Raw genomic sequence first — 15,354 nt, 5'->3', positions numbered from 1 at the left:
GGAATCTCACCCGTTTACCTATAAAAAATCTATATACAGGTACCGGATCTTTATCTGCAGCTCATATTTCATACTGTGTCAATAACTAGTATTTCCAGTTCTGTAGATCACAGAAACACAAGCCTGGTGCGATGTGAAAGATTAGATTGTTCTCATCTAAAGTCATGTCTTCCTGCAGCCTCTATAAGTGACTCATCTATATGTGTGTGTGTAGGTTGGGGGGCATGAGACTCTTCTTTGCTTATGACAAAGCTTTTCACATGACTTTGGAGATGATTGTGTGTTTTTTTTATGTATAAACCAATGAAATTTTGCATAAGATAGGAAATTCTAGAAGAGACACTTTGTACACTAGCTGAGGGGGTGGTGGTTAAATAAGGTAATATCTCATAACAATTCCTTTAAAGGGGTTTTCCCACGAAGCAAAGTTAGGCCCTATCCTAACTTGCTGAGACCAAGGAGATCGCAAAAACTAGGGCTCCGTCGGACCCCTCGCCACTATTCAGACTAATGGAGCAGACAGCTGCACATGACCGTTCTGCTCCATTAATCTCTATGATGGAGATTGGTGAGCGATCTTATCTGGTGTATTCATAAAACTTGTAATTTCAGAAAAATGTGTTTTTAATATGGTAATTAGAACAAGGTGCTCCTGGCACGTCACCCAAGGCGCACCAGCGCTCTTGCTTCTGCTAATTAAGTACGCCTCCAGCGTTCTGTATAATCCACTACCTCCTGTTCCGTATTGGAGATTGGGATAATATGGGCTGTTATTCTACACATTGGGGCACATGTAGCTTTGTTCCCACTCGCCGTTTTGTTTTTGTATTTTTTTTGTGCCTTAGACAACCTCCCTTCGCCTTGTCTATTTTCTGCAATGTTCCCTTAGTTATCACCCGATTCCAGATGTAAAAGTGATGCCATGGACATCATGTTAATGGAAGTCAATGAAATGCAAGTGGATGTTTAACTCTTCTTGGACCACCCACTGACTTTACACATCAGTGGGCGCAGGTCCGGAGTCTTTTTTTTTTCTTCTGCACCCGTGCTAGTCATGGAAGCAGGACCGGGTCTCCGACCTTGGGGAGAAGGGAGATATGGTTTATTATTGCTTCTGCCTTTTCCGCTCCTCACTGCATCACGCTGAAGTAGTGTGATGCAGGGAATAGCAGACCTGGCTCTATAGGCTTGGGGATCCTGTGACCGCTGGGTCTAAAGGGGTTAATAAGAGCTGCTGGGTCTGAACCCGATATAGCTCTGATCAACATCAGCCCTCACAGGGGGTCATTTACCCCTCTAACTGGGGCTCTTAAAAAAGAAAAAAAAACTGTGAAAATGTCCCCCAGGGTTCTTTTGTGACCTCATGGGGGACATATAAAGGAAAAAGACACACCCATACAAATATTCATAAATATTCCTAAAAATACATTCACATTTCCCAATCTAATACACTATGCTACACTGCCGTATTCGCCCCATTTCCCCAAGACTATATATATTATATATCAAAACGACCGAAACAAAATAGGAAATTCATTAATAATTAATTCATTTTAAGTTCATTTGAAAACTACATTTGCTAAAAATGTCCCGGTTGTTAAAACCTTTTCAGGCCGCATCATTAAGGTTTAAAAAAGTCTATGTACACCTCCAAGATCCCCAAGTTAATAGGAGAAGACAAAAATAAATGAAGCGTGACTTCATTTCTACCCAGATGGGTTGTACCGCAATGGGTGGCATAGTGGCTTAGTGGTTAGCATTACTGCCTTGCAGCGCTGGGGTAGATTGATTAGATTGTGAGCCCGATTGGGGACAGGGACTGATTTGGCAAGCTCTGTGCAAAGCTATGTAATCTGTGTTCTATATAAATAAAGAATTATTATTATTATTGGTGGAGGAGCTCGGGATTCGGGCTGGAGCCAAGGATAAATGACAGAAACTTGTCTGTGTGCTGAGAGCCGCTGGCATCTATGAGCTTTTCCATATACTTGTTTTAGTTTCCTTTCCATAAGACATTCTGCCATGAGACTTTCTTTCCAACTCCTGGGATGTAGCTCTAGTCTGAACATTACTGATGAATGATATCCCAAACTTCTTGTATTATATAAGGCTACAATCACATATGAAGCTTCACAAATGGATGCAAAAGAGATAAAAGAGAGGAAGTCTATTAGATTTAACAGTCCTACCGGATCGGGGTTACTCCGGAAGTGCGCCAAAGCTGCAATTTTATAATTCATGAAAGCTGGAAAAAAAACTAACAATCCCTTGATATAAGATATGTAGAGGGGTTATCCTTTGACATATTGACAGAAAATATCAATCCTTCATAAAAGAAACATCAAGGGCTTTTGAACACTGCCTATAGGTAGGTAGCGGCCGTCGTGGGGAGCAGACTGACGGCATAACAGGCAGGTGTCCAACAAGAAATGTCTAATCTTTGCAAATTATTAACCACAGTAAAGAAGATCAAGATAAGCAAAATGAGTCAAATTTAGCGAAAAAGCTCCCAGATCTCAGACTGCAGTGCCGCCATTTATTTGCATTGCTGATAATAGGAGTCAGGAAGTTTATGTTTTCCGAGTATTGTGAGCGTCTTTGTATAGGGGAATCCAAGGTACTAAACAAATAAGGCTGATTGGTAAAAAGGATTATTTGGGGGTTATTTGTGATGCAAATGGACTTATTTTATTTAAATGATCCGTGTTTAAAAGAACATTCCAGTCAAAGCGGACTCATAGTAGTGATGGGAATTCCGACTCTTTTTAGCGAGCTGGATCATTAGGCTCCGCTCACTAAGAAGAGACGGCTTTTCTGGCTCCTGAACGGCTCCCTATTAAAAATATAATAGGGAGCCTTAGGCCAGTCAATCACCCCACACCACTCCACTTTTAACCTTGGTTAAAGGGGGCATGGGGAGCCAGTTAAGGGTGGGGTTAAGTGAGACATCAACTCATTTAGGGGAGCCGGCTCCCGTCATCCATGATCGACACATCACTAATTCATAGAATAATACATGTCCCTTTAACCCTTGGTGATGAACGTCTTACGTGATCCCTAGAAATCCCTGTATGAGTCTTGCTGGTTGAGCAGAAGTTTGCAGAGGAACCTTTTAGGACTTGTTGTTTTGGTGAAGCCTCACAATTTTTGAAAGGAGCTAATTTAAAAAAAAAAAAAAAGTAATGGTGCCAGATGCGTAACTTAAAGAATACAAAATCTGTTCAGGACCCCCAATTATAATGTTATGTTCACAATACTGGGCTCTTCATATTTGGAAGACTCTCCTTCTTAGGCCTTTTAAGGCCCATTGCCCACAAGTGTGTTTGGTCTGACAAATGTCCGCTTTAGACCATAGCTAGAATTGTTGAACTGAACTCAGTTGGGGGAGATTTATCATCACGTTTCTGAGCTATAACTGTTCTAGTTGCCCATGGAAACCAATCAGTGCTCAGTTTTAATTTTATAGACACCTGTGGAAAAATAAAATCTGAGCTCTGATTGGTTGCCATGGGCAGCTAGAACAGTTCTTCTCTAAGAGACTTATGATAAATCTCCCCCCAGTATGTCCAATCAGTTCAGTGATTCTGGGTTCGGCCTGGTAAATCTACAAACGCACAGACAGAGCTTTTCAGACTAAACTCGCTCCTGGACAACGGGCTTGAGACCAAGGTTGGTTGAACCTAAACTCCCTGCTTGGGCGAGTTATATCACTTTTTAGTAGGTTGTTTCTTCTTGCAGTGTCTCACACCCATGCTTTTACATCAAGCGACACTGGGGCTCATTTACTAAGAGTCCGTCGGACGCATTTCTGTTGGGTTGCCAGACTTTTTACCGTTTAGCCCTGAATTGCCCCGGGTTTTTGGCGCACGCGAATGGCTTGCACGCGACACAAATCGGGGAGGGGGTGCCTGGCCGTTGGTCAACCCGACTGATTCGGACAAACCGCGAAATGTAAAAATTTAAATTGTGTTGCAAGATCAGCACATGTACCGGGAAGAAGAAGGTGAACTCCGTGGATCTCAGCAAAAAGCGACATATACAGAACATTGGACGCACAAACTTAGTGAATGGCGGCAGCTCCAAATCCTCGTCGGACATTATGGATCGGATGCGTCAACGGGATGGGTAAGTAAATGTGCCTCACTGTTTTAAAGTGTCAGCTCCTGCTTTGAAGCTGGTGACTGTGTCCTGGTTGATGTTGCCTGAGGCAAGAGGCTCCGGACTGGTGTCGCCCATGCTTAACCCTCCTCAAGTTATACCCCTGCATATAGTTCTGGTACAACAACAATAGAGTTTTATATACACTATTCATTAAACGTACCTTAGCCATTATGCCTCATAATCACAGCCACTATCTGCACTGGGACCCTAAACCCTAGTCTCCTAAGACTGCAGCGGCATAATGTATGTTTAGATCTGCAGCAGTAATGGATAATCAGGTAACCAGGGACCTCCATGTGTAATTGCAGGCAGGCTGGCTTTGCTTGCTCTGGCTGATCAGATGTGCATATAAACATCCGCTTTCTCCTTTGTAAAATATATCTTATCTGTTTCTTTATTGCAGCTGACATCTGTCTAATCATCTGTGGTGCGCCATTAGCAGGAAATCATGGCGGCAGTAAGTATTCCCTATGTATTCCCACATGCTGTCAGGTCGATATCTTTATTACATCAGCTGTAAATGGATGTTGCAGCGCGGTGTTCGCACCTGCTACATCGTATCACCTTTTATTGAAGTTTCCACAGATCAAACAAGATCCATTAGAGTTCCACCTTCATTATTTTATGGAGAAGTTTCCTCCAGGAATCTATTAGGTCCCGTGTGCACGTATCCTATCTACTGTGTAGTTTGCCAAAGTTCATCCACAAATTTTCCCCAAAAAAACACACATTGTAAATTTACCTATCCTGGTATTTTTCATTATTAACCATTTCGGGACCAAGTTTTGGGGTTTTTAGTTCCCTTCTTCTACAAGCCATTTTTTTTTCAGAGCCATATGAGGGTTTGTAATCTGCAGGACAAATTGCACTTCCTTTCAACATCCTTTTATAATCTGTGCAATGTACTGGTAGGAGGGGGCAAAAAATTGGATGTGGCAAAAAAACATTGCTGCAAAAAACGTTGCATTATTAACTGATTTTGGATTGCTCTGCTTTGTTTTTACAGCTTTCACTACGTGGTCCAGAGATCTTAAATTTCTATAGTATGGCATTGCAAAATTTTCAATCTCACATCGGTTTTTTTTTGTTTTTTTTTTTTTTTTACACCCATAACTTTTTCATGCTCTGTTATATGGTGTAGGGCAAGGTTTCAAATTATTTATTTTTTTTTTTTTTTGGTGGGACTTTTTGATTGATACTATTTTTGGGAAAAATTTTATCCAGGGCAAAATAGTGTAAATTTGGACATTCATAAATAGAATGTCTCCAGCGGAATGAAATAGAGAATGGGAATACATTACATTCTGGCGCCATGACATCCCAGCTGTCTGTGGCACCGATGATGTAACCAGGGGTAGGGCGTGATGATGGTAGAACTGGCCCACGGCTTCTAAGAGGTGCTAGCCCCAGGTATGGTAGGTGTCTGCTGCAAGATGCTCTGTATGGAGAGGGCTCAGCCTTTAGACTTGTAGATGTAGAGTTTGATTCCCAGCATGGTGCGGAATTCAAATTGTGCAATGCAACGATTGTGCCCACCCCCTTGCCGAATCGTGGCATAAGGTCTGTTTCACATAGTCTGTTATCAGAGACTGTGCATATCTCTTGATCACAGACCGGCAATACTGATGGGGATGGGATTCCTTGCATCATATATCGATATCCGATGCAAGGAATCCCAGTGGTCAGTCTGAGACCCAGAACTCTGCATGGTCCGTGAACTATATCAGGAAGCAGATGATTTTGGCTGGTTTCTGATGCTTGTGGAATGGATGCAGAATTACGGCCAGTGTATGTGTGCAGATAGATTAAAGAGCCAAAGTTGGGGTATTAGCTGGTATGATAATGTTAGGTGCATTACTATTGCAATAAGGTGATGGTAATGTAAGGTTCTGAATATGGTGTAAGTGCTGCAATACACACAGTCATGTCATGTATCACATGCTGAGTCTGCTCTATTTGTTCTTATATTCCTTCAATTTTAGTAAACAGCTGCATAAAAGATGAGCACAGTTTATTTCATCAAAACTAGTGTTTGGGTGTGAATGATGTCTGATTCATTACTTTTCGGTACCAGGATATATATACATAAAAGAATGTATTTTGTTTAGTTTCCAACATTCCTTAATTCTTGGCACAGCCATGTAAACCACAGATAAGTGAGGCTTATGGTCATGTGCACAGGCGGCTCGCTGTGCATTGGGGATCTTCTATCCGGCTGCCATAGAGATTCCTTATTATTCAAAGCAAAAACAAACATATAATCCCGAATGTATACTAATGCTGGTGATGTAGGAGAACTACAGCCAGGCAAATACTGAGGAGCTGGGATTAGTACAGATGTCATATTACTAGACTGTATTACGCTACTTGTAGGGATCCACATCTCCAATACACCTCTGGTCTGATAGATATTAAGACAAGTTCCGGCACTCTGCTGTACCTGAAATCCATGTAAAGGACCCTGTTAAATTGTCTATAACTTAAATTTGTACAGTCATTCCCTAAATAGTCTTAACCTCCTCCAAGAGCTGAATGATGATATATACTCTAGGTATGGAAAGAGTTAATCATTAGCCTCCTTATCTGTTTGAAGAAGTCCTGAAGAAAGAGCAGAGCAGCTGATTTACATAAGTATATTTTATAATGTTTTATTATTATCTGCTTTATTAATTCCTGAAATGGAAACAAATATTGCTGTAAAGGGTTAGTTACACTTTGAAGTGTGGCCATTGTGCTTAGACATTCACTATTGCCCTGAAGCACTGCAGTCCTGACTAGAGAATACTTGTTGAATCTTACAATAATTTTTTTTTTTTTTAACCATTCCCACATGTATTTGTAGATTGGAAATAGGGGAACCATCAAAGCCCCCTCAAGCTTCAATGCTGCAGAAGATGTTCAGAAACTGCGGAAAGCCATGAAAGGGATGGGTGAGTGCCTATAAATAGAAGCACCTTGCCACTGATGGCATCTCTTAACATTGGGTTACTGTATAGTGTATAAGTCCGTCACGGCTATTCATGACTAACTCAAAATATAAGGAAATCTACCATGAAATTCAAGCATTGTAAACCAGGGACACTTACATAGATTCAGGAATGATGACTGTATTTATCTGAATCAACTTTTACACTTATGCTAATGAGTCAAAAGGTCTCTGGGGTTTATTACAAGAACCCCTCTGTGCTGTAGCTTCACAGGCTATTACCCTGTCTCACCCCTGCTCCCTCAGCACCCCCTCTACCTCAGCACACAATGGGATCGGGGAAGTGCTTTTGCACAGTGTAACAGCTTGTGAAGCTACAGCACAGAGGGGCTCTTGTAATTTTAAAAGTTAATTTTTAGAAGGAAGGAGTCCATGTATAACAAATGTATACAAAGATTACCACAGTCCTAGTGACAGCAGTAAATGTTCCTGGTTAATCATGTGATATGGTGATAGCATTGTTATAGTAGGACTAGACTAGCAGTGCAGCAGAGTTGTTTCATGATACAAAGGAGTTTCCATTATATAACATTATAATACTATTTTATGGTTGATCTGCATCAGTGGTGCAGAGACCCAGCAGTATAGCAATGTTGGACCACCATTATATTAGATACTTCCTAAATATATCTCAGCGGACCCCAAGAGGACACATGCTATATAAGGATGTCAGGGAATAGGAACCATCTAGAAGAGGATTAGCCAGACACTGCGTATAAAAGATACAGGGAAGAAACATTCTGTTTTTATTATAGTATTTTTGTATATTTATGGCTTATTGCTACAAAATCTGTAAGAGCATGAGAAAAAGATTGTAATTCTAAAGGCACTGACTGCGGAATATGGAATATTACCTGTAACTATCTCTAAATTCATTCACCTCCTCTTCATCACATTATTCTTCTGTGCCAAAGAATTTTACAAAGTTTTATATGTGTTTTAATTACACAGTTTATGATGTGATGTAAATTGGATTAACCTGTTTGGCCATGTTTCTGACATGTTGTAGTTCTCCTCCATAATGCATGGACATGTCAGACAATAGAGCAGTGTACACAGCAGGCGCTGGAGGAATGTGGGCATGAATGGCATTATCCACAGGCTGGTGAATCTATCCAATGCCTCAGACACAGACTTGTGGTGCCTATGTTAATGCCCTCTGTTAAAGGAAACCTACCATAAGGATTCTACTACCAGAAGTAGATGAGAAAATATACATATTTGTATGCTCACACATTTATACACTCTTACATACATACACACATTTATGCACTGAAAAATATGCTGCTCAATGTGCAGCGTAATATGTATATAGTGGTGCACATCCTCCATTCTTTAATGTCAGGTCAGATTCCGGGGCCCCTATCCACTGTGGGCCCCATAGCATCTACTATGGCTGCTACCGCTGTAGTTACGCCTCTGCCCCAGTAGCCTCTGCAGTTCATTTACATATTACTAAAATAAAGTTTGTAACCAGTTAGGTTATTTTCCAGGATTATTCAATTACAGATAAGGGCAGAGGCAGCAGCAGGAATCTACCAGCAGATCTACTTCTCATAGTAGACTCCTCATGGTAGGAGCTTGAGTAACGGCAGCAATAGAGAATGCATTTTTTAAAATGGTTTTTTTACTCCTGCCTTTCCTTCTCCATTTTATGCCAATCTATCTCCATTATTTTCAGGCACTGATGAAGATGCCATCATCGATGTGCTCACAACCAGAACCCTTTCCCAGCGCCAGGAAATCAGAGTTGCTTATAAAACTGAAGTGGGAAAGGTAAGACTTGTCTACATGTAATAGATTGGATCATCGATATACAATGTTACATAATGGGAAATGGGACGTCTGCATTGGCCGCCTCTTGTAGTCCCATAAAAGTGGCTTTGGATAACAGTTGAGTATCGACATCACAGATTTCGGCCTCATTTGATTTCGCTCTTGTTTAATATGTCTGCTGTTGTAGCAATTGGGCTAGAATCTATAACTAAGAGTCTACTCGGGTAGGTTATGAAATATTCTTTTTAGCATTCATTCTTTCATGTTAAAACTTGGGCAATTACACATAAAGAAATTGCCTTCATAGTCATATGCAAATGAACTGAGAAGAGTCACTATTTTCCTAAGATAAGTCACTTCTAGGGCTGCAGAGGGGGCATCACTTTGTTTTTATCCTGGGCTCTATAACACTTAAGCTATATTTCTGGTATCATTGTATTGAATGCGGCATCGATTGGGAGCGTTAACCCCTTGAGTCTCACCATCAAACGCAATGACGGTATAGCCATCTTGGTTCTGGCTGACGCCCCTTCTGATGTCATCAGAGAGCACCAACCAGTTGCTTTGAGAGCCGGGACCCTTACCGTAGGTCCTGTCCTAGCTGGATCTGTAAAGTTGTTGGCTGTTGTACGGCTCTTATACAGAGCCAGGTATTTTTTATTTACAATATACTGTAATACAATCAGACCCCTTAGGGCTTAAGTACCCGAGGGGGCCTAGAAATACAGTAAAAAAAATTACAAATACACAAGTTCAAATCGCCACCTTCCGTAGAACACACGTAAAAATGAATAAACAAACATAAACAAGTTGGACATCACCGTGTCCCAAAAGTCTGCTTTCCTTGCCATTTCAAAACACCTAAAACTGAAAATATGAATAAATCTTTAAAATTTTACAAGGTATAATGTAGCAAACTAATTCTATCTTTTATTTTTGACTCCCTTGGATGGTTCTGAGACTCGATGTTCGAGACTTATCTCGTAATTACTATAACTAACACGGAGGCAGCGGTGGGCTAGTGAGGGTCAGCGTCTAATCGTACCGTCTCTCCAGGTCACAATGTCTTCATGTCCTCTTCTGCTAGAATGACACGCTTCCCCTGCATGATGCTCATTCACAGCCGGTAGCTCGAGTTGTGGAATCTAAAATTAGAGAAGGCCGAATGTGACGTTCAGTTGCCAGGGCAGTCGTGTGTGAGTCAGTAATGCCAGCGCATCAGCTCATGGGGACATGTGAATAGGACTGATTAATTGTGCATAATTATACATACTGAGAAGATCACGTCTACTGGAGTCTAAGTAAGGGTTAAGAGTGAAAAAGTTTGGTAAAAAAAGTAGAGTTTACAAGTTTGGAAATCCTGACTCCTACTGAATGTGGGAGAGGACTGGTATATGGTACTATGCTTCTCCTGCATAATCTTCTAGTGTCTTATCACTTTATACTGTGATAGTTTGTATCACTTTAAAGCAAAACCTATTCTTGCCAATTGCAGAAGACACGTTATTAAAGGAAATCTACCATCAGAATCAAGTCTGATAAACCAGGGGTACATACTCCTAGATCCAGTGGCGGATTAAGTGTCCCAAGTGCCCTGATCTGTTCACACGACTAGGACCCTTCCCCCAGTGTCCAAACCAACCTTGTGCTCCAAAGCCTAATCTCCGACGACGACACCACCGCCCGTACTGGTCCCCCTTTACAGAAATGGCCACAGCAGAGCCCGTCCCCCTTCTTTACAGAAATGGCCACAGCAGAGCCCGTCCCCCTTCTTTACAGAAATGGCCACAGCAGAGCCCGTCCCCCTTCTTTACAGAAATGGCCACAGTAGAGGCCGTCCCACTTCTTTACAGAAATGGCCACAGCAGAGCCCGTCCCCCTTTTTTACAGAAATGGCCACAGCAGAGCCCGCCCCCCTTCTATACAGAAATGGCCACAGCAGAGCCCGCCCCCCTTCTATACAGAAATGGCCACAGCAGAGCCCGCCCCCCTTCTATACAGAAATGGCCACAGCAGAGCCCGCCCCCCTTCTATACAGAAATGGCCACAGTAGAGCCCGTCCCCCTTCTATACAGAAATGGCCACAGCAGAGCCCGCCCCCCTTCTATACAGAAATGGCCACAGCAGAGCCCGCCCCCCTTCTTTACAGAAATGGCCACAGTAGAGCCCGTCCCCCTTCTATACAGAAATGGCCACAGCAGAGCCCGCCCCCCTTCTTTACAGAAATGGCCACAGTAGAGCCCGTCCCCCTTCTATACAGAAATGGCCACAGCAGAGCCCGCCCCCCTTCTATACAGAAATGGCCACAGCAGAGCCCGCCCCCCTTCTATACAGAAATGGCCACAGCAGAGCCCGCCGCCCCCCCCCCCTTCTATACAGAAATGGCCACAGCAGAGCCCGCTGCAGTGTGCTATCTGCAGGTAGAATGCTATAGAACATGTGGAGCTGAGGAGATTGTACATAGTGTGTTATAGAGCATGAAGAACAGACTATACAGACTATCTGTAGGTAGCATGTTATACAGCATGAGGAGCTATAGTATCTGATTAGATCATGTGATGCATATAAATGGGAATACACTTAGGGGCCTCACTAGTCTGAAGCCGGAGCCAAAGTGATCAAACACTTAAGTGTGCTGTGGGCAGAGGATACTTGTCTTTAGTCATTTGGCTCTTTTAAGCTAGTAGTGGGGTTTTCTTTCTTTATTTGATCTCAGTACAGGCAGTCCCCAGGTTACATACAAGATAGGGTCTGTAGGTTTGTTCTTAAGTTGAATTTGTATGTAAGTCGGAACTGTATATTTTATCATTGTAATCCCAGCCAGAACTTTTTTGGTCTCTGTGACAATTGGATTTTAAAAATGTTGGGTTGTCATAAGAATCAATATTAACACTAAAGCTTCATTACAGACACATTTGATAAATGTTTCAGCTGTTTATTGTAGCCTAGGACTAAAGAACAATAAATTACCAATATCCAGGGGTCCGTTTGTAACTATGGGTCGTATGTAAGTCGAGTGTTCTTAAGTAGGGGACCGCCTGTACTTTATACATTTTGCATGTATAATATGTCTCTGCTCTGCCTGTGTCAAACTAATGTAGATAAAATAAAGAAAAACACAAGTGTAGCGAATGAGTTTATTCTTTTAAAAATCTTAATTGCTCACTTTTCAGCCCTTTTTAGTCTAGTCGTATTCTCTACACAGCCATTAGCTTTAGAAAATAGTCATTTTCCCATTAGTTATCACTAGATGGGTCTACGTTTTTCTTGGGAGCTACATCTCATTACAGCAGAGCGGAGAATTGTAAATAATGCAGTTCTTTTAATAATTTATCAAATATCTGTAATATTACCAGACAGGAAATTTAGGATTTATAAAAAATTTGTATTTGGAAACTTGGAAGAAAAATTTGCATAAATGTGACTGTCAGATTGTAACTTCCACATGTGCAGCTCTTTACCTGATGGCGATTCCACGTGACACGCCAGGCAGGGATCAGCTCATACGTGGCCTGTTTTGTCACGTTTTTCTGCTGACAATTCTCTCTAAGCTGATGAACCCAGATATTTGTCAAATTCTGCCTAAATATATCCTCTAACATTTTCCTGCATTGCAACCTTCAACCTGAGGAAAGAAATGTCACAAAAAGAGCAGAGCAGCAGGTGCCAGGGGTCTCTAATGGACTCTGCGGACCCCCGTCAGCAACAGGGAGCTGCTAATAATAACCAAATGGATAAAATTGCAGATAAAAGAAGCATTAGTTAGTGTCATCCTCCAATCGCCCTCCTCCCTCCACTGCTAATCGTCAGAAAAAGTGGAAAAGTCCATCAAATCCATCATGATAAACCAGGGACACTTACTCACAGATCCAGGCATCTAATCTGTCTTATATTTGTTATCCATGGCCTCCTTCCTTCCAAAATCAATGTTTAAAATTATGCTAATGAGCCGGGAGCACTGCTGGGGGTGTTACCAGAGTCCCTTCTGTGCTGCAGCTACACAGGCTTTTACAGTTTGCAAGGAGAACTTCCCCCTACCACTATGTGCTGAAACTTATTCTGCTGCAGTGAGATTACATCAAGCAGAATGAGAGGGGAAGTTCTGAGGTATCAGAGGGAGGGGGAGACAGTGTAACAGCCCGTGAAGCTGCAGCACACCCGGTCTCCGGGTATCACCCCCAAAACACTTCTTGTTCAACAGCATAATTATTTTTCTATTTGTTTTACGTAAAACTTTGTGAATTTGTCATATATCTCATGCTTAAATCCTCACACTTTGGGGGTCATTTACTAAGGGCCCGATTCGCGTTTTCCCGACGTGTTACCCGAATATTTCCGATTTGCGCCGCTTGTACATGAATTGCCCCGGGTTTTTGGCGCACGCGATCGGATTGTGGCGCATCGGGGCCGGCATGCGCGCGACAGAAATCGGGGGGCGTGGCCGAACGAAAACCCGACGTATTCGGAAAAACCGCCGCATTTAAAAACCGAAAATGTGTCGCTTGGGGAGCGCTCACCTTCACCTTCTATGGGATGGTGCATTCCGGGGCGTTAAGATTATTTTCGGCGCTGCAGCGCCACCTGGTGGACGGCGGAGGAACTACCATCTTAAATCCCAGCCGGACCCGAATCCTGTGCAGAGAACGCGCCGCTGGATCGCGAATGGGCCGGGTAAGTAAATGTGCCCCTTTGTCTTTTGACAAGAAAAACGGCGTATTCACCGTATCAAAACAACATGAAACATAGTGGAAAGATTATCCCGGCACTGCTCCACAGACTCGGAAGACATTCCTAGTAAAGATCCTCTTTTATTGAATACATGATATAAAACTGAGAACACGTATCCAAAGAGTCCAATACACAGACCTACGCGTTTCGGTGGTCACGGCTTATTCATGGTCTACTACTCAGTGGTAAATACATGCTATTTAAAATAAACCGCCGGGCGCCGATGCAGAATACATTGTTATAGGAGAGTCACACCATTTTCTCCACACCGTATGATAATCTCCTAGTGCTGGGATTCATTAGCATAATTTTAAAAGTTGTTTGTAGAAGGAAGGAGGCCATGGGTAACTCATGTGGCTGCGATGGGGCTTCTTCTATGCCCTCTCCTACAGAGAGAGCTTTGTAGAACTGTCCCATTATGTTACGGTGAGATTAAGAGTTATATAGTCGTACTGTAGACTAATTGCTTATCCCAAATGCAACACAACACCTCTAGTACTATCGGGGCATTTTGGAGTATAGGGGAAGAATGGGGCAACTTTCGAACGCTCCAGTAATATAGCGAAAGCAAGAAATTCTTAGTCATCATCCCAAATTAAGGATGTGAAGGGGTCGTCTGAGGTCTATGTAATCCTAGTGTTGGGAAAAAATTGATACATAAAGGATATATTGTAACGCTGTGAGTTTTGTGAGTCAACGTGATTCAGAAGGGTGTAAGAGGTCATTAACTACTTTTATTCCTTTTACTTTTCATATTTGGTGTAATGTGCTCTCCCTGCCTTAGGTAAACTCATTATGTGACCAAAGGGGCACGAGAGATTAGTAAAGGGCAAGTTATGTCATTTTCTAATTTCCTTCCAGGTGATTAACGTATCTCTAAGTGTCATTGATTGTTTCGCTATCTGGGGCCACTTAGCATAGCGGGTGTGAAACCGTGTTATGAAATCATGAGGAGCCGCTTCCAGGCTTGTATTAGATAAATGATAGGTGTTATGTAGCCAGTTCTTTACATGGCAAGTTTGGCAATTGGCAGATTCACCCCCCCCCCCCCGTCCTATTTTGTTAGCATTAGTTTACGGATAACTATTCTTGACCTCTTGTTTCGCCATATGAAGGGCTTAAAATTTCTTGTAGGTCAAGTATGTCAGTGTGTTTCAATAGTATGGGAATGGTTTGGAGGGGTAAAGAAGTTTAGGGAAAGAGATTATATTGATTAAATGACACCTATCTAACAGTGCGGGGCAGTTGTTGACAATTGTACAATTGGGGGGCCTGGCCGGGTAAGTTAATTGTGCATGGGGTGCCTCCTGTATGGATGCCCAAGTAGGTCAGGTGGGAATAGACCAATTTACCCTGCGTTGTTCTGTTATGCCAGTTTCTGTACATAGTGGACTGAGCTAAGTATGGAAGTTCACTTTTTTTTTAAGCTGGATGTGAAAAACCTGTTGAAGATCAGAAATCTTTAATTCTATACAGTTCTGTTTTGAAGTCTTCCATAAATAATATCCGCGGTTTCGTGATTTGGTCTCCAACGTTGCTAACATCGTATATATTTGACTGCGAGTGCGGGACCATCCTATGTTATGGTAGGCTTTCTCCACTTCTAAGGCCAATATCGCCGGTTGTTCACCTGGCCTTTGGCAGTACCTTAGCAAGTATTGTGAGGATCTTTTGTATATTTGTTACCGCCCTATCCCGAATTA

At 42.2% G+C, this 15,354-nt stretch overlaps 1 protein-coding gene across 1 annotated transcript in view; it reads left to right on the top strand.

Annotated features, from left to right (window-relative positions):
• The window catches only part of ANXA4 (annexin A4), a 40,349-nt gene that overhangs the window by 5,103 nt on the left and 19,892 nt on the right, over positions 1–15,354 (top strand). Inside the window, exons 2-4 of the mRNA XM_072148859.1 lie at positions 4,565–4,618; positions 7,004–7,091; positions 8,829–8,923. Coding sequence (XP_072004960.1) covers positions 4,610–4,618; positions 7,004–7,091; positions 8,829–8,923 — 192 coding nt within the window. The 5' untranslated portion in view covers positions 4,565–4,609. The remainder of the gene's footprint in view (positions 1–4,564; positions 4,619–7,003; positions 7,092–8,828; positions 8,924–15,354) is intronic.

Source organism: Engystomops pustulosus, chromosome 4, assembly GCF_040894005.1.
Source record: "Engystomops pustulosus chromosome 4, aEngPut4.maternal, whole genome shotgun sequence".
Classification (NCBI taxonomy): domain Eukaryota; kingdom Metazoa; phylum Chordata; class Amphibia; order Anura; family Leptodactylidae; genus Engystomops; species Engystomops pustulosus.
The sequence above is the reverse complement of the archived record's forward strand: the minus strand, read 5'-3'. Positions and strand labels throughout refer to the sequence as shown.